Here is a 25,688-nt window from a genome sequence, read left to right as displayed (position 1 = left end):
TACTCCTAGTAATCTGTTTATGACTAGACATAGTATCATCTCTTGTATGTATGTCCAGCCTCATTGCACTGGCTTTTGTGTTTACTTCACAGGTCACAGAGCAAACTGGAGCCATCCTTCGCGATGCCGGCTTTGAGCTAGAAGAGCGAGGCAAGGTATTCGTCAAAGGGAAAGGAGAAATGACAACATTCTATGTCATTGGAACTGACAAAGGAAAAATTATAAAAGATCAACAATAATGATAATAATAGTAATAATGATATATTCTAATTGACTACTGAATCACATATTAAGCATATGGTTCTCTATGCTTTTCTCTCCTGAGTTTTAATCAGCTATTGCTAATAATAGTATAGTACATAATATTTGTTTATTATTGTTATTATTGTTATGTTGTTGTTGTTGTTGTTCAGATGTACATGACAAGTTAGTTTTTTCCTTTCTCTCTCTCTCTCTCTTTCTCTTTTTTGTTCTTCTCTCCCTCCCTCCCTTGTACACATTTAAAAGTTATATTCAAGAGTACCAACAATTATAATTTTTTCCTTATTTTATTGAATGCACTCTAAAGCCATAATTATGATATTTATACTTTTGTAATGTATTACTTTAAAAGTGGGATCATGTAGGATGGATTGTCCAGTGTGGTTTTTCATTCAATAGTAATTATATACTTACTGCCAGTAGTGTATATGCATGTATACAGCATGATATAACTTACTTTGCTGTAGTGATTCTGAAAGGACACTGGCTCACCTAATCGGAGTTTTAGAATATTAAGTCAAGTGTAATTACATTACTAGACTTGTTGCATTTAAATGTTTTTTAGTATCTTAATATTCAAAAACTGTCAATCGTAATTTAGGCAGTTAATTTCCTTTCTGATCAGTGAACAGATGCAATACAAGTAAAGTTCTCTCATGATGCACTAGAGACCTTGCTTAGTTTTGTTAATCATTGTTTGGATGCTACTGTGCATCATTTTGATTTAATGATTAAGATAGTCAAATCAACTGCTAGTACGTAATTACAGTCATTCCTCATTCTTGATTTAGCTGAATCAAGATCTTTAGGTGTGGAGTTAAATCATATGACCGTGTGATGACTATGATTACTATAATTAGATCATCAATTATTAATTGATGATTGATACAACTTGTGGTATAGGTCATACTTGCTCATTAGTCACTTGTCATACTGTTCACTTATAATGAGTCATTCCATGCCTAAAATAGCTAAGCCCTGCCCACAAATGTATCATTAAGTATAAAAAGAGAGATTGTACTTTCATTTATCACAGTTCCATCATGATTGCTCTAATTTCTGCCGTGATTTTTTGTTTCCTGACCTCAGCCTTGGCCCAGCAAGGTTGCTCTAGCGAAGGTCAGTTCACTGATAGTGCTGGCTCCTATGTATTCTCGTGGTCATTGCAATCAAATGGAATGTATGTTGACTGCAATGTGTCTGTGAATACAGCAGATAACAGATGGGTTGCAGTTGGATTCTCTGAAAATCGAGCCATGGTAAATTGAATATTATAATGAAGCTAATTCAATATTTTAGTTGATGTGCTATATCATGTGCATGGGTGCAATGTTTCCTGTAGCTGTAGGATCAAAGTTACTTTGTTCAACTAAACAGAAAGTATATATCAGCTATTTTTTGCTCTTCTTATTAGCCTGATACTGATGTCATTATTGGTGCTAATGATGGAACTGACGAATTTGTAGAAGACAGGTGAGGAGTAGGCTATAATGGGCTATGCTAAACATGTATGATTATATTATATTATAGGTGGAATAGTCAAAACCGGGCAGCTGGACCATCACTTGATCCTATGCAGAATATTATGAATACTTCATCAATGAGGGATGGCAATAGGCTTACCATAAGTTTTACCAGACCACTTGTCAGTCCTGATACTAGTGGTAGAGATGAAAATCTTGATGTATGCCGTAACGTCCTTTGAGCTTTTGGAGGTACAACCACTTTTGTGAATGGCAGTGTAACTGCTCTTGGGGACCATTCTAATAGAGGTATCTTTGCGGATCAGCTTTGCCTATGCACAATTGCATCAACAACAGCAACGCCAACAATGACACCAACAGCAACAACAGTGACACCATCAGCAACACCAACAGCGACATCAACAGCAACAGAGACACCAGCAGCAACAGAGATACCAGCAGCAACAGAGACACCATCAGCAACAGTGATACCATCAGCAACACCAGAAGAGACACCAGAAACTACATCTAGTGCCGCCTCAGTTATAAATGTCGCAGTTCTTACTTCTATATTTATCTTTATTGCTACAATTTTTTGAACTATTAAACTAGAATAGATAAGAGTGTAGTGTCATGTGATTATCCATGATTTTTGTTTGATTTTAACAGTTCATATTTTGCTAAATTTAATGTTTTGTTTAAAGTTTAAAATTAAGATGTGCTGCATAATGCTGAGAGCTTTGCAAAGCGTGGGCGAGACCATAGTAAATTAATAGAGTTTTAACTCTAATAATGATCTAACTAGGCGAATGTAGAACATTGAAGGGGCGAGCACAAGCTAGCATGGCAATATACAATGTTTAGATGTCACAAAGGCTAATGTTGTTGTCAAATTGTAAATGATACACATTGCAGAGCAGCTCAGAACTTGTGACTTGCATGCATGAAAGGAAATTTTATAGCTTGCTCTTCTAGCTTTATTAGCAGTGAAGAATCTCAGTTGTAACTTTAATAAGTATAATTTAATTTTTACTATAATATTTTTAAGCACAGTTAAGACTTTCTTTTCTCTGATAAGCCATTTGAAGTGCTTTATTCTGTTATTCAACCATAATTAATAAAAACTTGAAAGATTTGTGTGAGTTTTCTTAAATTTTCTCTGCTGGTGAAGTGTCTTGACAACAGATCAGTCTTATGTTGCTGCAAGTAAGATTGGCTAAGGTAGGCGCCATTTTTATTTCATTGCAGTCACAGTACCACACCCACATCAATGAAAATATTTCATTAGAATGCTACCGCATTAGATCATTGTTGATTTTTAAATAGAGAGTTGTGCACACATGGGTGTGACCAGAATAGGCGTGACTGGAGACGTACGTACATACATCATAGATATTATAGACTACGTAACCTATAATATCTTACGTAGTCTACTAGGCGAATGTAGAACATTGAAGGGGCGAGCACAAGCTAGCATGGCAATATACAATGTTTAGATGTCACAAAGGCTAATGTTGTTGTCAAATTGTAAATTGAATGATACACATGCAGAGCAGCTCAGAACTTGTGACTTGCATGCAAGGAAATTTTATAGCTTGCTCTTCTAACTTTATTAGCAGTGAAGAATCTCAGTTGTAACTTTAATAAGTATAATTTAATTTTTACTATGATATTTTCAAGCACAGTACTTTTAGACTCTCTTTTCTCTGATGAGCCATTTGAAGTGCTTTTATATTCTGTCATTCAACCATAATTAATAAAAACTTGAAGATTTATGGGTGTTTTCTTGAATTTTCTCTGCTGATGAAGTGTCTTGACAAGAGATCAGTCCTATGTTGCTGCAAGTAAGATTGGCTAAGGTAGGTGCCATTTTAATTTCATTGCAACCACACCCACATCAATGAAAATATTTCATTAGAATGCTACCGCATTAGATCATTGATTTTTAAATAGATATTGTGCACACATGGGGTGTGACCAGAATAGGCGTGACCAGAATAGGCGTGACCAGAATAGGCGTGACTGGAGACGTACGTACATACATACATACATACATACATACATACGGAGGGAGGGAGGGAGACTTCGCCTGAGTGGGGCGAGCTTATGCTCGCCCCAATAATATCTTACGTAGTCTACTAGGCGAATGTAGAACATTGAAGGGGCGAGCACAAGCTAGCATGGCAATATACAATGTTTAGATGTCACAAAGGCTAATGTTGTTGTCAAATTGTAACTTGAGTGATACACATGCAGAGCAGCTCAGAACTTGTGACTTGCATGCATGAAAGGACATTTTATAGCTTGCTCTTCTAGCTTTATTAGCAGTGAAGAATCTCAGTTGTAACTTTAATAAGTATAATTTAATTTTTACTATGATATTTTCAAGCACAGTACTTTTAGACTCTCTTTTCTCTGATGAGCCATTTGAAGTGCTTTTATATTCTGTCATTCAACCATAATTAATAAAAACTTGAAGATTTATGTGTGTTTTCTTGAATTTTCTCTGCTGATGAAGTGTCTTGACAAGAGATCAGTCCTATGTTGCTGCAAGTAAGATTGGCTAAGGTAGGTGCCATTTTAATTTCATTGCAACCACACCCACATCAATGAAAATATTTCATTAGAATGCTACCGCATTAGATCATTGATTTTTAAATAGATATTGTGCACACATGGGTGTGACCAGAATAGGCGTGACTGGAGACGTACGTACATACATACATACATACGGAGGGAGGGAGGGAGACTTCGCCTGAGTGGGGCGAGCTTATGCTCGCCCCAAATAGTTAATAACAGTTATTGCAATTACTAGGCGAATGTAGAACATTGAAGGGGCGAGCTCAAGCTAGCATGGCAATATACAATGTTTAGATGTCACAAAGGCTAATGTTGTCAAATTGTAACTTGAATGATACTGACACATGCAGAGCAGCTCAGAACTTGTGACTTGCATGCATGAAAGGAAATTTTATAGCTTGCTCTTCTAGCTTTATTAGCAGTGAAGAATCTCAGTTGTAACTTTAATAAGTATAATTTAATTTTTACTATGATATTTTCAAGCACAGTGCTTTTAGACTCTCTTTTCTCTGATGAGCCATTTGAAGTGCTTTTATATTCTGTCATTCAACCATAATTAATAAAAACTTGAAGATTTATGTGTGTTTTCTTGAATTTTCTCTGCTGATGAAGTGTCTTGACAAGAGATCAGTCCTATGTTGCTGCAAGTAAGATTGGCTAAGGTAGGTGCCATTTTAATTTCATTGCAACCACACCCACATCAATGAAAATATTTCATTAGAATGCTACCGCATTAGATCATTGATTTTTTAAATAGATATTGTGCACACATGGGGTGTGACCAGAATAGGCGTGACTGGAGACGTACGTACATACATACGGAGGGAGGGAGGGAGACTTCGCCTGAGTGGGGCTCGCTTATGCTCGCCCCAATAATTTCAATTTTTTATGAAAATCTTATAATTATGAATGCATAAATGGCAGGCTGATAACAAGGTGATGAAGAGAGACTAAATAAAGGAGGAGGTGGTAAGACTTTGGTGCCAATCACAGTGGGCCACCACAGCAACACTAGAAAGCATAGTCATTTCATTATTTAGTGCTATTTCAGTGTTCTTTTCTTGTCAGTTGCAATGTCTAAAAGCCTGGACTAGCTTCACTATGTCCTTTGTGAACAAGCCTGCTAAAAAGGAACAACAGTTTACAAAGTGAACCTAGTAAGTACAGTATAGAAGTCAATAATACAGATTATCTCATATTCTTTAGGTCAGTCTCTTGCTGAATCAGTTGATGATCATGAGTCTCAGTCTACTCTTGTGGTTGATACAGCTACAGTTTTTACAGCTACAGTTGATGTACAGTCAATTGTTGCTCATTCTCCATCACCCTATTCTTCTACTTCCTCTACTAATACTACTACTAGTACTATTACCACTACAGAAGTCAGTGTTGGAGCTACACCACCCACTACTTTATTACAATAACCTTCGCTACCAAAAAATTGCGCTAAAAAGGGTGCGCAAAAGAGGGTGTGGCCAAAATCGCGGCGCGCTTCGCGCGCCCAACCCATTTCCTGTGCCACACCCATGCCCGACTAGCAGTCAAATCCTGCAGCCGCCTATGTGAAGGGGCGAGCACAAGCTAGCATGGCAATATACAATGTTTAGATGTCACAAAGGCTAATGTTGTTGTCAAATTGTAAATTGAATGATACACATGCAGAGCACTGAGCTCAGAACTTGTGACTTGCATGCAAGGAAATTTTATAGCTTGCTCTTCTCTCTTTATTAGCAGTGAAGAATCTCAGTTGTAACTTTAATAAGTATAATTTAATTTTTACTATGATATTTTCAAGCACAGTACTTTTAGACTCTCTTTTCTCTGATGAGCCATTTGAAGTGCTTTTATATTCTGTCATTCAACCATAATTAATAAAAACTTGAAGATTTATGTGTGTTTTCTTGAATTTTCTCTGCTGATGAAGTGTCTTGACAAGAGATCAGTCCTATGTTGCTGCAAGTAAGATTGGCTAAGGTAGGTGCCATTTTAATTTCATTGCAACCACACCCACATCAATGAAAATATTTCATTAGAATGCTACCGCATTAGATCATTGATTTTTAAATAGATATTGTGCACACATGGGGTGTGACCAGAATAGGCGTGACTGGAGACGTACGTACATACATACATACGGAGGGAGGGAGGGAGACTTCGCCTGAGTGGGGCTCGCTTATGCTCGCCCCAACCAAGAGGATGCGAAACAGGAAGTAGATTGTACATGAAATTATATTGGTGACGTCACGAGCAGTATGCCTATGCTCTTTTCGCTCTAGCGTAGCCTCTAGTGACCTTGTTTCTCGAAGTTTTGGGTTATTGGTCAAGTTACTACTTTGCTGAGTTGAAGTAAGTATTATGAAGTCTCTATTAGCTCGAATGACCTGCTGAATCCTTGTTTGCTTGATCACTGGATCTCGTTGTGCTGTAAAACATGGCGGCCTATAGTTCTGACTTTAAACACCTTTTCTCCAATCTGGGGCAGAGTTAGTAAGTGTTATTTGGGTAGAAGAAGGATATTATTGTGTTACATGGTCTGTAACTACTAGCTTTCCACTGCAGTTTTATAAAATATAAATATATACCTTTTTTAGTTTGTTTATGGTCTGTTTTGTAAACACCTTTTCTGGAAAACTATGCTATTTGAAGAGGTATAATTTTGTATGAGTCTACGTACATGCCTTTTGTACGGTTTGTATATTTTCATAATTATTTTAAAGCTATGTTTCTTCAAAAAAGTTACTTAATGTCATTGTGATATACCATATTAGAATGATAAAACTATTATTATAATATTATTTTTTTGATGATCAAATAGGGTATGAATATGAAACCAATGAAGCTAAATTGTCTGTTGTTTCTTGTACTGACTCTTTTCAGAAGAAATATAGATTTTTATGAAGTTTTTTATAATTATTGATTTTGCCACCATTTTGGTTGCTAAGCGTATCTAGGAAAAACGTCACATCCGGCGAAAAGAGCATAGGCACATCCTGTTTTGTATCCACTTGGTATATATAGTATCTATGGAGGGAGGGAGGGAGACTTCGCCTGAGTGGGGCGAGCTTATGCTCGCCCCAATAATATCTATGCATACATACATACAGAGGGAGGGAGACTTCGCCTGAGTGGGGCTCGCTTATGCTCGCCCCAATTATTATTTCTCCGCCTACAAGTCCACGTGATGTAGCATGTTGTAATGTACTCTCTTCGTTCAATGTCAAGAGCCCGTACTGCTTCTAGTAGTACCAGTGAAAGACCAAAGGAGACCCAAAAGGATGAAGAGGAGGAGGAGGAAGATGATAGCCAAGTGGAAAAGACCGTTATTAGGAAAAGTGAATGGGTACTGGGTGTGTCACTAGGGCGTGCCTAGCTAGCTTGGCCTGATCAAACTAGCTGGGTTGCAATACTTAACTTAAGATGGGCATCTACTAGGCAACTATGTTGGAAATGGTCCTGGCAACTTGTAGTCCAACTTTTGATGCCGCTGTATTGTATTAATTTATATAGAGAGAGTCAGTGATCCTCCTCCTGTGAAGAGAGAGAAGCCAGAAGAGAAACACACGGGGCAAGTTAAACTATAGAAATACTGTTGTAGGCAGAATGTGTCCATGTTTATATGATACATCAACAATTATTTTTATGTTCATGCACTTATTAAATTGGATTAATTGATAGGATTAATGTACATGTACATATGTATGTGTGTGGTGTTGTACACAACTCATAAGTTAACTGAAGCTTAATGAGCTCTTGCAGACGTAAGCATGTTAACTGAGTCGACGACTGACATTCCTACGAGTTTGTATCACACCAAAGGCAACGTTCCACAAAATAAAGTGCTCCCTCATTTGATATACATGTAGGAGATTACCTATGACTCTTAGTAGTTTTCGACCAAAATAGTAACAAAGAGAACCTACCAGAAGACACTAACTACTGAAGTAGTGATTATTTATTATAAGGAAGTGGAAGTATTTATACTGGCTTATTAATTACTCTTAACATAATTAACCTCTGATTTTAGAGACACTGATACCTTCAATCCCTTAGATCTAGCTAAAAGTACAAATACTAAGTAGTGATGGATTTTAACACTAATAAATATTATTGTACCATATTTATTTTTAAAATTATATTTATTAAAAAAAATTATTAATGTTGGACAGGACAAGAATGTAACACAATTATTATTTATAACTTAATTAATTATTAATGTCATTATTTTTAGGAGCTTTATTTTGAGGAATACGATGAGATATGTGTCATGTTTGCGTCTATCCTGAGCTTTTGGGACTTTTATAGCGAATCATCAATCAACGATGATGGAAAAGAGTGCCTGAGACTGCTCAACAAAATAATATCAGATTTTGATGAAGTAAAAACATAAATAGAGATAGAGTGAGGGAGGGAGAGAAGGATAAAAAAGACAAAGGGAAAATGGGCCAAGAGGGCGTGAATTACTATTATTGTATTGATTAATTTTGTTTAGGTATTGAATAAGCCAAAGTTTAGCAGCGTTGAAAAGATAAAGACGATCGGTTCTACTTACATGGCAGCCACTGGACTCAATCAAAGGAAAGTAAGCACCTTTACCAGTACATTAAAATGCATGTACATTTAATCAAGAATACTTATGTGTACTCTTGATTACTTGATTTAATTTAGATTGCATATAAATGACTGGATTTTAACGGGGCTCCTGTATATTGTACTTACAATAATAGTTATATATTGTATATATTTAGGTTGACACTAATAATAAGACTAGTAAGAATCATCCTGTGGTTCATTTGTGTTTGTTTGCTGTTGAACTGATCAAGAAACTGGACCTCATCAACAGGCACTCTTTCAATGACTTTCAACTAAGAATAGGTGAGAGAGAGCACACACTATAGTGTATGGCCAGTTTTCTGTATACCGTAGGTCGGGATATATTCGCGGCTGCAATTATTCGCGGTCATAAAAAATTCAATTAAAAACCATGGAAACTGTTAGAGCGTTGCTATGACAATAAGACCACGTGTTTAGTGTTCAGCTATTCATCTGTTCTTTAGCAGCTATAGTGGAGCCATTCACCAATAGCGAGTCCTTCTCTATCTGTTAACTTCTTGTATGGACCGCTACCTCAGAGCTCTTTCAGCCTCTTTGCTGCAAATTGTTGCTGATTCTCGTGCTGGTGATAATAAACCACGCCCAAGTCAATGAACACTAACTAGAATGTTTGGAGAGTCCCAAAATACGGCGAGGCATTAGTTCTGAAAAGAACCGGTAAAGCAGCTCCAAAGAGCCCAAGGCTTAGTGACACAAGAAGAACAACAGCTTAAGAACACTGCAGCAAGGTGCTTTTCTTCACTATCGCGCCGTTTTCAATTATAATAACACCTTGGTTTCTATGGTTTTTAATTGAAATTTTTTTATGACCGCTAATAATTGCAGCCGCAAATATATCCCAACCTACGGTAATTACAAATCAATCACTGATTTACTGTGGGTGTCATCCATATAACATTTTGTATTAAAACTTTTTGAGTGTATATATACTCTATGTAGATATTATTGTGTCACTGCCTGTTATTGTGTACTAGTACATTGGATTGTAGTTCTCACTGTCAACAGTTGATATGATTAGGGCTGGCTATAGGTTTAATAAGCATAAGTATGTGAATCAGTGATTTATATGCTAACTAGTGTACATTGATTTAATTGAATAATCTTTTTAGTTTGACTGGTGTCACATAACTAGTTATAGGGTTTGTAATTATCATAACTAATTTCTAGTAGATTAATTCCAATGCGATTTGTGTGTATTATTACATTAGGTATTAATCATGGACCGGTTGTTGCTGGAGTGATTGGTGCTCACAAGCCACAGTATGATATATGGGGCAATACTGTGAATGTAGCTAGCAGAATCGACTCCACTGGTAAACCTGGAAGAATACAAGTAAGGAAGGAATATATGCTAGTACTAGTTTGTAAAGAGGAGAGAAAGAATCAGTGATAAAGAAAGGGAAGATAAGAGATGGAAAGATAGAAGCGTAACTTGTACTACAGTGTGTGGGTGTATCAAAGGCACCGCCACGAGTTTATATAGTGTAGATCACAGCCCTTAGTTAGAAGCCATCATCTAACTGCCAATTCTGGTAGCTAGACGACAGTGCCTATCATACACCCACACACTGTAGTACAAACCAGATAAACTACAGCTGTTTCGTGTTACTGGATATACAATCAGATGTTAGTTGATTTAGAAGCCTTGACTTCGCCTCGGCTTCTAAATCAACTAACATCCTCGGCTTCTAAATCAACTAACATCCTCGTGTATATCCAGTAACCCTCAACATCTGTCGTTTATCTATAACAAAGACGACATTTACGTAGTAGAAGAGCTACCTTATCTAATCAATATTTTGTATACTTGTAATCTTGTTATGACCAGACATGGTATCATCTCTTGTATATATGTCCAGCCTCGTAGTAGATTATTGGTTGTACTATACAATTATACATGATATTGCACTAGCTTCATGTTTACTTCACAGGTCACAGAGCAAACTGGAGCCATCCTTCGCGATGCCGGCTTTGAGCTAGAAGAGCAAGGCAAGGTATTCGTCAAAGGGAAAGGAGAAATGACAACATTCTATGTCATTGGAACTGACAAAGGAAGAATTATAAAAGATCAACAATAATGATAATAATAGTAATAATGATATATTCTAATTGACTACTGAATCACATATCAAGCATATGAGTCCTTATGCTTTTCTCTCCTGAGTTTTAATCAGCTATTGCTAATAATAGTATTAAGTACATAATATTTGTTTATTATTGTTATTATTATTATGTTGTTGTTGTTGTTCAGATGTACATGACAAGTTAGTTTTTTCCTTTCTCTCTCTCTCTTTTTTGTTCTTTTTCACTCACTCTCCCTCCCTCCCTTGTACACATTTAAAAGTTATATTCAAGAGTACCAACAATTATAATTTTTTCCTTATTTTATTGAATGCACTCTAAAGCCATAATTATGATATTTATACTTTTGTAATGTATTACTCTTAAAACTGGGATCATGTAGGATGGATTGTCCTGCATTCAATAGTGATTATAGATCTATACTTAGTGTGCATTCATGTCTGTACACAGCATGATATGACTTGCTTTGCTTGCTTTGCTGTAGTGACCTAGTCTTGCTAGCCAGACTCTAATTTACCGGTATTATTTGGTAAATTAGAGTCTGGCTAGTGAGACTAGTAGTGACCCTAAAAGGTCACTGGCTCACCTAATTGCTGTAATGTAATTATACATTGACTTAATATTCTAAAACTCTAAATTGGAGTTTTAGAAGATTAAGTCAAGTGTAATTACATTACTAGATTTGTTGCATTTAAATGTTTTTTAGTATCTTAATATTCAAAAACTGTCAATCACTATGTGGGTGGGCAGTTAATTTCCTTTCTGATCAGTAAACAGATGCAATACAAGTAAAGTTCTCTTGTGATGCACTAGAGACCTTCCTTAGTTTGTTAATCATTGTTTGGATGCTACTGTGCATCATTTTGATTTAATAATTAAGATAGTCAAATCAACTCCTAGTACGTAATTACAGTCATTCCTCATTCTTGATTTAGCTGAATCAAGATCTTGTATAGCTAAATCATGTGACTGTGTGCGTGACTGATTACTAGTGTAATTAGATCATAGCTGTGGTATAGGTCATATTGGATCATTAGTCACTTGTCATACTGTTCACTAATTTGAGTCATGCCTTGCCTAAAATAGCTAAGCCCTGCCCACGAATGTACCATTAAGTATAAAAAGAGAGATTGTACCCTTATTTATCACAGTTCCATCATGATTACTCTAATTTCTGCCGTGATTTTTTGTTTCTTGACCTCAGCCTTGGCCCAGCAAACTTGCTCTACTGAAGGTCAGTTCACTGCTGCTGCTGGCTACTATGTATTCTCGTGGTCATTGCAATCAAATGGAATGTATGTTGACTGCAATGTCTCTGTGAATACAGCAAATAACACATGGGTTGCAGTTGGATTCTCTGAAAATCAAATCATGGTAAATTAAATATTATAATGAAGCTAATTCAGTATTTTAGTTGATGTGCATGGTGCAATGTTTACTGTAGTTGTAGAATCAAAGTTACTTTGTTCAACTAAACAGAAAGTATATCAACTATTTTTTGCTTTTCTTATTAGCCTGATACTGATGTCATTATTGGTGCTAATGATGGAACTGACGAATTTGTAGATGACAGGTGAGGAGCAGCGGGCTATAATGGGCTATGCTAAATATGTATGATTATGATTATATTATAGGTGGAATGGTGCAGACCGAAGAGCTGGACCATCACTTGATCCTATGCAGAATATTATGGATACTTCAACAATTAGGGATGGCAATAGGCTTACTATTATGTTCACCAGACCACTTGTCAGTCCTGATACTAGTGGTAGAGATGAAAATCTTGATGTATGCCGTTATGTCCTTTGGGCTTTTGGAGGTACAACCACCTTTGAGAATGGTGATGTAACTGCTCTTGGGGGCCATTCTAATAGAGGTGTCTTTCCAAATCAGCTTTGCCTATGTGCAACACCAACACCAACAGAGACACCAACACCAACAGAGACACCAACATCTAGTGCTGCTTCAGTTGCAAATGTCGCAGTTCTTACTTTTATATTTATCTTTATTGCTGCAATTTTTTGAACTAACTAGAATAGATAAGTATGTAGTGTCATGTGATTATCCATGATTTTTGTTTGATTTTATTAGTTAATACTTTTGCTAAATTTAATGTTTTGTTAAAGTTAAGAACCAAGATGTGCATAATGCCATAGATATGCTAAGAGCTTTTGCAGCAAAGCATCGGCGAGACTAGATCTAATTAATTAGTATTATTTCTCCGCCTACAAGTCCACGTGATGTAACATGTTGTAATGTACTCTCTTCGTTCAATGTCAAGAGCCCGTGCTGCTCCTAGTAGTACGAGTAAAAGACCAAAGGAGACCCAAAAGGATGAAGAAGAGGAGGAGGAAGATGATAACAAAGTGGTAAAGACCGTTATTAGGAAAAGTGAGTGAGTACTGGGTGTGACATTAGGGCGTGCCTGGCTGGCCTGATCAAACTAGTTGGGTTGCAATACTCAACTTAAGCTGGGCACCTACTAGGCAACTATGTTGGAAATGGTCCTGGCAACTTGTAGTCCAATTTTTGCCGCTGTCGCAACTTGTTGGCCCAATGTTGGCAACATGGGAACTATTAGTCTCGCGTAGCCAGACCCATCCCCCTTTTTGACATTTGGACAAATGTCAAAAAGGGGGATGGGTCTGGCTACGCGAGACTAGGGAACTATATGGTACCCCACATCACATGTAGCAAGCCTAATGGATGCCCAGCTTAATATCTTGCTTGATAATGTATATAAGGGATTGCAGACATTTAGTGTATTGTATTATATAGAGAGAGTCAGTGATCCTCCTCCTGTGAAGAGAGAAAAGCCAGAAGAGAGACACACGGGGCAAGTTAAACTAAAGAAATGCTGTTGTAGGCAGAATGTGTCCATGTTTATATGATGCATCAATGATATTTTAATGTTACGTGCACTTATGAAATTAGATTAATTGATAGGATTAATGTACATGTACATATGTATGTGTGTGGTGTTGTACACAACTCATAAGTTAACTGAAGTGTAATGAGCTATAGACGTAGGCATGTAAAAGGAGTGGATGACTGACATTCCTACGAGTTTGTATCCCACCAAAAGCAACATTCCACAAAATAAAGTGCTCCCTCATTTGATATAGGAGATTACATATGACTCTTAGTAGTTTTTGACCAAAATAGAACAGGAGAGTAATAAAGAGAACCCACCAGAAGACACTAACTACTGAAGTAGTGATTATTTATTATAAGGAGGTGGAGGTATTTATGGCATCAATACTGAGAGCTGTTTGTCCTGTATAATCCCTATTATACCATGTACAATAAAATAAAAAATAGTAATAGTTTGTACCATATAGACACCCCTTGTCTCTCTTCTATCCTGTCTCTTTTGACCAGTGTCATTAGTTCAGGCCTTCAGGGGTGTCAGAATAGCTGTCAATTTGTGCTAGCATTCAAAATTCTTTGTATTTTAAGGTTTCTCATCTGATGCATCCTTTGCACTCACATTGCTAATGACTTGTTACAGAAATATCATTATTAAAGCAAGCATCAATTAGTCTCCCTTTGAGAATCAGTTGGCACTAATAGCAGTAACTATGAAAAGGATATAACAGATAATTCCTGTTGATTGATGGAATATATTAAATGAAAAATACATACACTTTATTAGGAAGCTACAGCATATGTATGTACACATACACATACATGTACCTTGCTTTATAATGATCTCACTACTAATAAACTATAGCCCTTTGAAACTCCATAAGTGTGTCTCATTCTTATCAATAGTAGTACTGTTTACTTGCATCTATTTACTATGTAGTGGTCAGATAAGGGAAGCTGGTTTGCCTTATTGGGAGCCTCTCAATTGGAGAGAGCAGTTTGAGAATATTAAGATAATGAGGTCCTCTCGTGATGCACCAGTGGATGACGTAGGAGCAGCTTCACTCCCGGAATCTAAACTACCTCATGTACGTGTATGCATGATAATTCTATTAATGTTGTTATTATTATTATTGATACACATTATTGGGCTAGTTCTAGCCTGCCCCTTATGAAGGAATGCAATTATTAATTTTGATTGTAATGCTGATCCTCATTTATTTTGTATATGTTAGTTTGTGGGTGAATGTCTCTGAAAAAAATGCTAACGTTTATATTCATTGAGCAATGAGAGTTTGACATTTACATGTAAATGGTACTGATGTTCACAAAATGAATAGATTCTCTAATGCAAGTATATTTCTCCCATCCCTACGTGTCACATGGTTTAGTGGTTTCTATTATGTATCCCGAATAAGAATGAGTAGTAGACCATTCATTATCAGTACTACAACACTTTATTAAATTTGGCGATAAATTTGATTTGATGGTTGAGATAATCATCTCCATGTTTATATTAATTGTTTGTGATATGTTGGCTATCTTCCTTCTCATATATGGCTAGACGCCAGAACCATAGACCTTGCATGACTCTGTGGTTACTAGCAGTACAATCAATTGATTATAGAGAATGTCAATATTTGATAGCCTTATGGTATATAATATTATATTTATGTATATGAATTGTTTACAGTCGTTGGTCATCTCACAAACTGTGACTAATTTGTGTCACATCTGGCATGAGCATGCAGACCAAGCTAGTCTCTAATTGGCTGTCATTGAATACCCAGGATCATTAATTATTGTTTTTTGTAGGGTTTCCCATGCAGTTTTGTTTTGTGTTGCTTTACAGTCATAAGTACCTTAAGCCTACTATTATTTGCGTCTAATAATTTTAGCGAAATCAGCAAAAGTCATGTTTAGCCTTACTAATTATAGCGTTTCTAACCAAATTAACTATAAATAATAACCGTTATAATGAATAATAATTATTTTGGCGTCTATTTAATTTAGCGGTTTAAAGCTCTCGCTAATATAGCTAAATTTAGTAGACGCTAAAAATAGTAGGCTTAAGGTAATATTATTATTAATTCATGTTTATTTATTTCAAAGGTAAAACGTTTTGAGGTTCTTGTGTCTCTTATGCTTTCCAGTCAGACTAAGGATGGTGTCACAGCTAAAGCAATGTCTAATCTCCAAGAGTACGGGCTCACCATTGAAGGATTGATAGACATCAAGCAAGACAAACTGGAACAGCTTATATTTCCAGTCGGATTCTACAGAGTAATAATAATAATAATAATAATAATAATAATAATAATAATAATAATAATAATGGCAACAATAGTGCTCCCACTTTTGTTATAATAATAATAATAGTTAATTATAATAACAATATTTATCATTAGCTTATTCATGTAGAGAAAAGCACAATATCTAAAGAAGACTGCTCAGATTTTAAAGGAAAAGCATAACGGTGATATACCGGAGTCTCTTGAAGGACTTGTGAGCAGGACTTAACATGTCACTAATGAATAGACTCGTATTTCATGTGTAGATGGCACTCCCTGGCGTTGGACCAAAGATGGCTCACCTATGTATGGACATAGCATGGGGAAATGTGACTGGAATTGGTGTAGATACACACGTACACAGAATTGCAAATCGTTTGAAGTGGGTCAAAAAACCAACCAAGACCCCGGAGGATACAAGAAAGGGACTGGAGGAGTGGCTGCCTCAGTTAGTGATGCATTTATTATGTGCAGTTATTATGTTAATGATATTGTAGGTCTGAATGGAGCTCTGCTAATTTGCTTCTGGTCGGTTTTGGTCAACAGATTTGTCTCCCACTACGCCCGAAATGCAGTGAATGTCTAAACAAGTCGATATGTCCTTCAAGTCTCTCTAAAAAATAATCATGTTAACTGCTCATCAGTAATAACCAATTATTGCTTAATACCAATTATGACACTAGCCATGCATTATTTCTACATAGATAAAAAGTAATCATTTGTAAAAAGTAATCATTATTACTCACGGTGATAAATGCTACGTATTTAGCAACTCCGCCCATAAACGTCGCTCATATAACATGGAGGTGCGTATTCCGTGTAAGGACATTTCACACTTCACCCACCATGATTGCTCTGATTTCTGCTGTGATTTTTTGTTTCTTGACTGCAGCTTCAGCCCAGGATTGCTCTCGCGAGGGTCAGTTCACTGATAGTGCTGGCTCCTACGTTTTCACCTGGTCAGTCCAGTCAAATTTTGATTATGTTGACTGCACTGTCCAAGTGAATACAGCAGCTAACAGATGGGTTGCAGTTGGATTTTCTGAGGATCGATTAATGGTAAATTATTATAAGAACCGGGGTAATTTTATGTGTTGAGTCAGTTGTGGACTTTCAAAAATTGCTTCAACTATAATTCTTTTCCTTTCTCATTATAGCCTGATACTGATGTCATTATTGGGGCTGATGATGGAACTAACCGGTTTGTACAAGACAGGTGAGGAGCATCCATTATAGGCTATGCTAAATGTTTATTATTATGATTATTATAGGTGGAATGGTCAAAGCCGGGTAGCTGGACCATCACTTGATCCTATGCAGAATATTATGGATACTTCAACAACAAGGAGTGGCGATAGGCTTACTATTAGTTTTACCAAACCACTTATCAGTCCTGATATTAGTGGTAGAGATGAAAATCTTACTGAATGCCGTAATGTTCTTTGGGCTTTTGGAGGTACAACCACCTTTGAGAATGGCAATGTAACTGCTCTTGGGGGCCATTCTAATAGAGGTGTCTTTCAAAATCAGCTTTGCCTGTGCACAAGTGAGTCAAAGTATAAGGTTATACAGGGTATATGTGTTGAATTCTGTTTGCAGGTGGAGCAAGCGTTGCAGCTGTTGTTTCTTTGGCCATGATGATTGTAGCAGTACTCTTGGCTGCTGGGGGTAGTATCTTTTAATTTTTCGTAATATTTTAAGCCTGCAGTTGCTTCATCACGACAATGCTGCATACACACGGAAACAATTAGTTTTTAGTTTAAGTTTTGTTTTAACAACTGTAGAATTTTCAAATAATAAATTAATAATAAAATTAATTTGAATTGTTTAACATGTTAGCCTTCAGTTGTACTATGTGGTACATGCACAATCATATGCGAGTTATGCATGCAATCATGTGTGAGTTGACAGCAAAAAATGGCTCCTACATTGCACTAGCACTATTATAGGCAGAAGCATATGCTGCAGTGAGAAGGGGTAGGGATCCAAATAATCTTGAAATAATTAATTATCGCATAAGTGGCTCACACGTAATTTTCCACGCCCACAATGCGTATATAAATGGCGCTGCAAAGAGATACGTTCACTCAGTCATCCAGCAACCATGCAAGGTCTATTAGTTTTAGCCTTTTTGACAGTTTTTTTCGTAGCAACCAATGCTTTGGTTAGCAACTGCACTTGTAAAGGGGAACTGTCTATGGGAACATATTCCGTGTCATGGATGATACGTGATAATAATCGTTCTCTTGTAGACTTCAATGTGTCTGTTAACACTGATGCGAACACTTGGGTTGCTGTTGGCTTTTCAGAAGACAGATTTATGGTATGCATAAAATTTTAACTATTGTTGATTTTTCTATACTACACAGCCAATCACTGATGTTGCTATTGGAGCTGACAATGGGACAGATAGTTTTGTTGAGGACAGGTTTGTAGAATACAAAAATTTCTTGGTTTATTTATGTATTCTAGATGGAATAATGGTACTCGTTCTGTTGGACCAATATATGATACAGAACAAAATTTTATTTACACATCAACTAGTAGATATAATGATATGCTCACAATCTCCTTTACACGACCTATTGATAGTCCTGATGATACACAAGACCTTGACTTGACTCAGTGCCGATATGTCCTTTGGGCATATGGAGGGAGTGTGAGCATGTTTCCTTCTATGATGAGTGATGAAGCTGCTTCTGGTTTGACACGACATACAATGCGTGGTGTCTTTTCTAAACAAATTTGCCTCTGCCCTGCAAGTCAGTCATGAGATATAGTTTTCTGTGCATGCAGCATGTTGACCCATTGATAATATATTTTCTAGCTTATAGTACACTGCATGCTTTGTGCATATAACTATAGGCTTACAATACATTTCATTTCATTATAGATGAGACATGTCCAACAGCAGCTCCACCAAGCACAGAAGCACCTACATCTAGTGCTTTCTCAGTTGCAAATTTTGCAATCATCACCTTTATTTTTATCTTAATTGCTGCAATTTTTTGAATTGCCTGACTAAATTGAAATTAACTTTAATACATAGCTAGCTGCTAGATATTTATGGATTTTGTTTCGTATTTTTGTTGATTTTTTTTCATTAAAATAATAGATTTCATCCGCATTTCAAACTAATACAATCTACAGTCTTAAATGCCTAGTATGGCACTTGTAGCCTTTTATGGCCCTTGCAGCCTTGTATGGCCCTTGTAGCCTTGTATGGCCCTGGCGCATGGCTCATCATGGTTTTGTAGCATCTATGGGCTCATGATTGATCGATTGAAGACACGTATAGTTAATAACTGAATCACGCATGCTCAGTCGTAAAATATAAGCACGTGTGAACTGTGAAAGGCTTCTTTTCAGACAAGATGGGTCACACAAATGTATGGAATAGTCATCCTAAGAAATATGGACAAGGATCAAGGCAGTGGTATGAATATAAAGAGGGGCAGATCTATTATAAATGTTGAATTTTTAATTTTGGGGTTAATTCTTTCGTTTGATAGTCAGTTTCTACTTGTGGGGAAGGGAGCCCTATATGCTTACTTAGCCTTACTATTTACTTATCCCAGTGAATATGCTGGTTTGTGTAGAGTTTTAAACTACCAATGCTGTAGCTTGTAATTTAACGAGTTTAAAGGTGGCCATAGTAGAATGTGTAATCTGCCTTTTGCCAAACTTTATTTGTTGTTTCTATCGTCTTGTTTGTAGCCGTCGTTGTAAGAATAGTCACGGCCTCATTCGTAAATATGGTCTGAATTTGTGTAGAAGATGTTTCAGGGAGCATGCTGAAGACATTGGGTTTATGAAGGTGAGTATACCATATTTGGTATTGGTAGTATGTGTGGTTGGCTTGCTGCCAGTGTGTCTGTTGACTCTGTTCCATTATGTGTGGCTGCATTGTGGGTTGTAGCTACTCCATTTGATAATTGATACGTTACTCCATTTGATAATTGATACGTTATTTTTTATGGTAGTAATTATAAGCTGTTGCTTTGACATATTATCCTCTTTCTACTCCCTTGCCACTTATTTGTGCCTGATCTTCATTGCAATGGCTTTCCATTTTTAAGGACATCGTGTTGTGTGTTATTATTGAAGCACGAGATGCTACTCCATGAACATCTCTTCTTTTTTCTTTACAGATGAGATAAAGATTACAAGTTTCAAATGGAAATAAGAAACAATTGACTAATAAGCTTTTGTTATAATTATTGATTTTACACAGTTAAGAATTAAGCAGTTAAGAATTAAACAGTTACAGTTAAGAATTACACAGTTTAAAAGAATTATTAGTGAAGTGTTTAATGGGTGCCAGGGTGTGGTAACTGATAAGGTGGGTGCTATACTTGGATGTCTGCCTTGCCAACTTTGAAGTACTACAATGGCTTTCCTCTTTCTCCTGCAGTGGATGCTAATTGGGTGGCTGAGCTTATTGAAGGTGGATTTCAGTTATACTCTGATGATGTGTTAATAGTTACATATCCAAAGTCTGGGACAACATGGACTCAACAAGTAGTGTCACTGATAAGAGGCTTACCCAGAGGACAGGAAGAAACCCATGTTACCAATAGTATCCCATGGCTAGAAAAATCAAAAGATGTGACACTGGTAAGCTACATAATTATTATTATCCTTTTTGTAAAGTTAAAGCAATCAATTATAATATATAGATCTATGTGTAGCTGTATGTTAGAATTTTAAAATGAATATTTTTAAATTCTAATACTTGAAATACTGTTGTTAATTGTTTACTATTATTAATGTTTACATAGAGTCTGCCATCTCCTCGTTCCTTTAAATGCCACTTGCCATATCACATGGTTGCTAGGGGAACTCCTGCTGATTCTGTTGCCAAATATATTTATGTTATTCGGAATCCTAAAGATGTGGCCGTGTCCTTCTATCATCACACGAAACGTTACAATGACTCCACGTACCATTTCACTGGTGACTGGAATGATTACTTCGAGCTTTTTCTAAAAGGAGAAGTTGACTTTGGGTCATGGTTTGATCATGTTTTAGGATGGTTAGCACACAAAGGTATGTCAATAATGCAGCAATAAAGTTTATTACATCTGTCATAATACACATAAAGGTACATAGGCGGTGGAACCAGGGGAGCTAAAGCCCCCTAGCTTTCACAAAAGGGGGGCTTAGCCCCCCCCCCCCCAGTTGATCAGTAATAAAACAATTATATCAGACTTATTAGCAATGGTAACTGGAGTAACTGAGCCTTTGAATGTAAAAACAGCCTTTTAGCTAGTAACTACAGGCTTAGTTCTGCTTCGGGTGTTGAGTCGATCACAGCACCATAACCACCATTTTCAATATGAAATATTGAAGGAAACACCCACTTTGCGATGCTAAAAGTGGGTGTGGTCAAAATCGTGGCACACTTCGTGCACCCTCAGCCCCCCTTCTCTGACATTCGTTCCACCGCCACTGCAAAGGTATGTCAATAACGCAGCACTTTTGAATTCCATAATACGTCTATCATAATATTTATATTATTTTAATTATTATTGACTATAGATGCTGAGAATATTTTATTTTTAAAGTATGAAGACATGAAGGCTGATCTTAGAGGAACTGTGAAGTCTATATCACAGTTCATGGGCTACAGTCTCGATGAGTCAGTCATTGATAGAATAACTGAACAGAGCACATTCGAGAACATGAGATCTGACCCTTCAGCAAACCCTGACTCTCTCTCATCAATAAAGGCTAAGATCACAAAAAACTCTACTCCATTCCTACGTAAAGGGATCGTTGGTGATTGGAAGAACCACTTCAGTGATGAGCAATCAGCAAGACTTGATGCAGAGTATGCTAAAAGAATGGCAGGCAGTGGACTAGAATTAAGATACGAATGAAATTTTTTTAAGGATTGTGAAAATAATAAATTTATTTTAAATAATTGTTTTTTAACTGGAGGTATTACTGGATACTCCTAACTTGATAGTATCAGTAGGACCATATTGAGCATACTCTGTCCATGAGCCCTAAAAGAGACAGTATTAAATGCTAATAGTAGCATCTGTTCTTACATCATAGACTGGTATTTCTTTACCCAATAGATAAGCAGCAAATGCTATCCAGCAGGCAGTTATTCCACTGCCACAGGTAGCAATGATTGGCTTATTAATATCAACACCAGCTTTAAGAAACTCTATTAACACAGTATGTACATAATAACATGTAAAACAGAGCTGCATATACTGTACCTTGTTCAATAGTATTTTTACTGGCGAATGTTTTACTATTCTTATCAAAGAGGTTATAAAAAGGTAAATTGATGGAGCCTATCATGTGACCACTGCAGAGTCCGGGGCGGGGCTCGGGTGCAACACCATCAAATCTTTCATTGCTCCTAGCATCCACAACCTATACAGATAATATTAATAAAGTATGACACTAAAGCCAAGCATATACTTGGCAACATGTTGCTTACAAGATCAAAATAACCACAAATGTTGCCAGCAACATGTTGCCAGTGTATGCCTGGCTCAAAAAACAATGCTATACCGGTATACTGTAATTCTTCATGATAAATAATTACCTGTATGTCTCCATCTCTGATTGCTTTCTCCACATCCTTCATGCTCCTAATGATGTGAGATTGTATCTTGGCATGATATGACAGCTTCTTTGTGTCTGGGACTGTGCTTTCCTCTACTGGTAAACCATCAGACAACCATCTTGGCAATCCACCATCAAGGATAGATACATTCTTATGCCCAAATGCCTATAAGATATAAATTAGTAAATTGGATGTACAAGCATTGGGAGGCTTACTTTAAACATCCACCACAGCCTTGCAGCTGAAAACATTCCAAATGTTTCATTGTTATCATAAATGATCACATGACTATCGTTTGATATGCCTAACTGTATATCAGAGATGCATAATATATCAAGTTCTATGAGGAAAGGTTTGTGCATGATGGCATGTACAAGTAGAGCACATGCAAAGCATGCACTCTCATAGAGTGTAGCTTTTGAGCCAATAACTTCATTGTACATTATAATTATTAGAGCAACCATAATTTTTTCTCAAAAATCAAATTTTAACTGGAATCAGTTCAAATTTCATCACAACATAAAGACATGTATAATATGTATTAGAAAAAATTAATGGAGAATTTTCTCTCTTTGATTCTTGACAAAATTTGGCTAAATAAAATACAGGGACTTTGGCCCAATTTTGGAGCAGCTTTAAAAATTCATAAAAAATCCAATTTTGATCGGAGTCAGCTCAAACTTTCTATGCAACTTAAGTACATGTATATGCATCAGAAGAAATTATAGAAATGACAAATTTTCTCCTTTTCATTTTTGATGAAATTCAGCTAAAGCTCCTGTACTATAGTACAGGGACATTGGCCTGATTTTGGAGCAACTTAAAAAATTCATAAAAAATCCAATTTTAATTAAAATCAGCTCAAACTTACTACATACCGTATAGCTGGTTTATTTCGTGTGGAATTAATTTTCGTGCAGGCTCAAATCCACTAAAATTAATTCCACTAAATTTTATTATAACCAATTAAATATTAACAAAAATTTAGCAAGGCACTAAAATTAATTCTAATGAAAATTTAAGCAGCAAAAATTTGAGGCCACGAAATAAACCAGCTATACGGTAACTTAAGTACATGTATATGCACTAGAAAAAATTATAAAACTGAAAAATTCTTTTCTTTTCATTTTTAGCAAAATTCACTGTACTAGGACTTGTGTTTTGTTGAAAACCATGGCCAACTTTGCATACCTTTCCAACATGATGACTGAACTGGTTTGCTGATGGAAGCATATGAGGTAATTCATTATTCTGATCTGACAATTCATCAATGTCAATGAACACAGCCTCTCCTATCCTTCTCTCCTTATACTCTTCCAATGCGCTCCGTCCTCCTAATGATCCTAGTGCATAATAAAGGGATGGTTTGGTTGAACATTTAATTTTGTGATTGGGAGATTATTAAGAAAACCTCAGTATAAAAGACACAGTAATGAAACTGCCAAATTAGGCAGCTTGATTATTTGCCTACAAAAGCTCTTTATTATGTTAACAATAAAGAAGTCTAAAACAATAATTAATTTTTATTGGGGGTGTGGACTAATCATGTCAAAAACTTAATGGCTGAATCAATTTGCTGATCATTCCTGGATATACATGTAATAGAAGCATTAGATTGATCTGCCAGCATCGAGGCCACCATGGATAATCATTGATATTATATATAATAGGGTCAGGCCCGCCTGACTAGTATAATTACATATATATAATGTGAATTGATCACGGTACTTTTGAGTCGGACGATACAGACTAATAGTAATTCTCTCTTTCTAACTGATTACATGATAATGGACTCACCATCAACTATTCTCAGACTGGCTTTTATTCCATTGAGGAGACGCTCTCGTAGCCAAACCGTCGACACGAGTGGAGATACCGCCATGTTATAAGTAGGCGGTGGCTTATTATTATCTAGACGCCATGTTTTGTGGGTGTGGTCACTTTGTTACCTTGACAACCACTTATAATAAATAATAAGGGAAGCTCAGGCCCAGCTGAAACTTTGTAAAAAAAGAGAGAAAAAGATGAGTACTGGTGGAAAAGGGAAAGCAAAAGGAGGAGGGAAAGGCCAGAAAGACAAGCAGCAGCAATTGCAGGATAAATCAAAGGTTGGTACAGTTGTACTTGTACAGTGTATAACACATGTAAAAATGATAATGATAATTTTCTCATTATATGTAGCCTGCTCTTCAGAATCCTAGTGTCCGTCGTATTTCACAGAGTTATATTGGTAGCCGTACACAATTGGACTCGAAGGGACGCCTTCATGCTCCATCAAGAGGACCCAGGAGAAGAGTAAGATAGAGAGGGAGAGAGTCTATACCAATCTATATATATGTACTATTGTGTGTTACTGTGTTGTGTAGGATGATGATATTAGAGAAGGTGATGAAGGTCATGATGAATGGATGACTGCTCCACAGCTAGTCAAGCCTGACGATCAACTTGAGCTGAGTGAACAGGTACTGGTGAATCTTTCATGTACAAAATAATATTAAAATTTTTATCAGTATTGAGAAATAAGCATTTTCTAGTCAAATTCATGGTTATTTTGCTGTAGGAGTTGAAGGAGGAGTTTACTCGTGTATTAACAGCTAATAATCCACATGCTCCATCAAACATCATCAGGTTTAGTCACAAGGAGCAATCCTTTAAACCTATTGTATCCATTGATCAAATGGCCATCCATTTCACACTGGACAGGTACTGATAATTCATACTATAATGTATATCAATGATAATGATTTAGAGATTTGTAGTTATAATGTTTTATTAATTTTAGTCTTATTATTATAATGGATACTTCCCCCCTCTCTCTCTTTCTCTCTCAGTAACCTCCTTCATAAAGATTCTGATGAAGCACAGAGACAGCTCTCCAAACAAGAAGGTGGTGATGGTAAGTGATGAGAGTCTAATAATGATCACTTACTTTAATATTTCAGA

The 25,688-nt window shown here is 36.4% G+C and overlaps 9 protein-coding genes and 2 long non-coding RNA genes across 12 annotated transcripts in view; 10 read left to right on the top strand and 1 right to left on the bottom strand.

Annotated features, from left to right (window-relative positions):
- Nucleotides 1-607, top strand: part of LOC100636322 (adenylate cyclase type 2-like) — a 12,582-nt gene extending 11,975 nt beyond the window's left edge. The window contains exon 26 of the mRNA XM_019994910.1: nt 93-607. Coding sequence (XP_019850469.1) covers nt 93-239 — 147 coding nt within the window. The 3' untranslated portion in view covers nt 240-607. The remainder of the gene's footprint in view (nt 1-92) is intronic.
- Nucleotides 608-1,275: 668 nt separating this feature from the next.
- On the top strand, nt 1,276-2,435 carry LOC100633674 (uncharacterized). The gene is made up of 3 exons (XM_003385483.3): nt 1,276-1,520; nt 1,676-1,734; nt 1,792-2,435. Exons 1-3 carry the CDS (start codon nt 1,305-1,307, stop codon nt 1,964-1,966), a joined length of 450 nt encoding a protein of 149 aa, XP_003385531.1. The 5' UTR covers nt 1,276-1,304; the 3' UTR covers nt 1,967-2,435.
- A 2,747-nt stretch (nt 2,436-5,182) lies between these two features.
- LOC109581128 (uncharacterized) lies at nt 5,183-5,714 on the top strand. Its single transcript, XR_002184524.1, has 2 exons — nt 5,183-5,461; nt 5,511-5,714. It is a non-coding gene; the product is annotated as an uncharacterized LOC109581128 (long non-coding RNA).
- Nucleotides 5,715-6,498: 784 nt separating this feature from the next.
- On the top strand, nt 6,499-7,266 carry LOC109581127 (uncharacterized). Its single transcript, XR_002184523.1, has 2 exons — nt 6,499-6,791; nt 7,120-7,266. It is a non-coding gene; the product is annotated as an uncharacterized LOC109581127 (long non-coding RNA).
- A 151-nt stretch (nt 7,267-7,417) lies between these two features.
- LOC100633548 (adenylate cyclase type 7-like) lies at nt 7,418-11,326 on the top strand. The gene is made up of 7 exons (XM_003385482.3): nt 7,418-7,636; nt 7,812-7,869; nt 8,533-8,679; nt 8,794-8,883; nt 9,050-9,176; nt 10,124-10,248; nt 10,847-11,326. Exons 3-7 carry the CDS (start codon nt 8,569-8,571, stop codon nt 10,991-10,993), a joined length of 600 nt encoding a protein of 199 aa, XP_003385530.1. The 5' UTR covers nt 7,418-7,636; nt 7,812-7,869; nt 8,533-8,568; the 3' UTR covers nt 10,994-11,326.
- Nucleotides 11,327-12,134: 808 nt separating this feature from the next.
- On the top strand, nt 12,135-13,130 carry LOC109580100 (uncharacterized). Its single transcript, XM_003385480.3, has 3 exons — nt 12,135-12,371; nt 12,512-12,570; nt 12,632-13,130. Exons 1-3 carry the CDS (start codon nt 12,156-12,158, stop codon nt 13,020-13,022), a joined length of 666 nt encoding a protein of 221 aa, XP_003385528.1. The 5' UTR covers nt 12,135-12,155; the 3' UTR covers nt 13,023-13,130.
- Nucleotides 13,131-13,209: 79 nt separating this feature from the next.
- Nucleotides 13,210-16,897, top strand: LOC100636195 (endonuclease III-like protein 1). The gene is made up of 7 exons (XM_003385501.3): nt 13,210-13,388; nt 13,776-13,833; nt 14,806-14,953; nt 15,978-16,148; nt 16,287-16,370; nt 16,423-16,604; nt 16,654-16,897. The coding sequence occupies exons 1-7, from the start codon at nt 13,253-13,255 to the stop codon at nt 16,778-16,780; spliced, it is 906 nt and encodes a 301-aa protein (XP_003385549.2). The 5' UTR covers nt 13,210-13,252; the 3' UTR covers nt 16,781-16,897.
- A 66-nt stretch (nt 16,898-16,963) lies between these two features.
- LOC100633167 (uncharacterized) lies at nt 16,964-19,294 on the top strand. Of its 2 annotated transcripts, XM_003385500.3 has the most exons (7): nt 16,964-17,215; nt 17,314-17,372; nt 17,428-17,702; nt 17,756-18,479; nt 18,526-18,584; nt 18,629-18,918; nt 19,050-19,294. In XM_003385500.3, the coding sequence occupies exons 4-7, from the start codon at nt 18,261-18,263 to the stop codon at nt 19,166-19,168; spliced, it is 687 nt and encodes a 228-aa protein (XP_003385548.3). In that variant the 5' UTR covers nt 16,964-17,215; nt 17,314-17,372; nt 17,428-17,702; nt 17,756-18,260; the 3' UTR covers nt 19,169-19,294. The 2 variants fall into 2 exon arrangements, with proteins under 2 accessions (XP_003385548.3, XP_003385527.1); XM_003385479.3 differs by lacking the exons at nt 18,526-18,584; nt 18,629-18,918; nt 19,050-19,294 and having other exon boundaries at nt 16,967-17,215; nt 17,756-17,979.
- A 1,017-nt stretch (nt 19,295-20,311) lies between these two features.
- Nucleotides 20,312-22,119, top strand: LOC100635940 (sulfotransferase 1C4-like). Its single transcript, XM_019994909.1, has 3 exons — nt 20,312-20,773; nt 20,938-21,205; nt 21,698-22,119. Exons 1-3 carry the CDS (start codon nt 20,516-20,518, stop codon nt 22,036-22,038), a joined length of 867 nt encoding a protein of 288 aa, XP_019850468.1. The 5' UTR covers nt 20,312-20,515; the 3' UTR covers nt 22,039-22,119.
- On the bottom strand, nt 22,032-24,642 carry LOC100633040 (3-mercaptopyruvate sulfurtransferase-like). The gene is made up of 7 exons (XM_003385478.3): nt 24,543-24,642; nt 23,937-24,088; nt 22,961-23,053; nt 22,725-22,910; nt 22,390-22,549; nt 22,213-22,334; nt 22,032-22,167 (listed from the first exon to the last, which is right to left on the bottom strand). The coding sequence occupies exons 1-7, from the start codon at nt 24,625-24,627 to the stop codon at nt 22,090-22,092; spliced, it is 876 nt and encodes a 291-aa protein (XP_003385526.1). The 5' UTR covers nt 24,628-24,642; the 3' UTR covers nt 22,032-22,089.
- Nucleotides 24,643-24,668: 26 nt separating this feature from the next.
- The window catches only part of LOC100635812 (dynein intermediate chain 2, ciliary-like), a 4,281-nt gene continuing 3,261 nt past the window's right edge, over nt 24,669-25,688 (top strand). Inside the window, 6 exon segments of the mRNA XM_019994907.1 lie at nt 24,669-24,853; nt 24,927-25,040; nt 25,112-25,207; nt 25,306-25,448; nt 25,577-25,645; nt 25,647-25,688. The exon segment at nt 25,647-25,688 is cut by the window's right edge and continues 64 nt beyond it. Coding sequence (XP_019850466.1) covers nt 24,770-24,853; nt 24,927-25,040; nt 25,112-25,207; nt 25,306-25,448; nt 25,577-25,645; nt 25,647-25,688 — 548 coding nt within the window. The 5' untranslated portion in view covers nt 24,669-24,769.

This window comes from Amphimedon queenslandica, unplaced genomic scaffold, assembly GCF_000090795.2.
Source record: "Amphimedon queenslandica unplaced genomic scaffold, v1.1 AMPQUscaffold_13460, whole genome shotgun sequence".
In the NCBI taxonomy this organism is placed as follows: Eukaryota; Metazoa; Porifera; class Demospongiae; order Haplosclerida; family Niphatidae; genus Amphimedon; species Amphimedon queenslandica.
The sequence above is the reverse complement of the archived record's forward strand: the minus strand, read 5'-3'. Positions and strand labels throughout refer to the sequence as shown.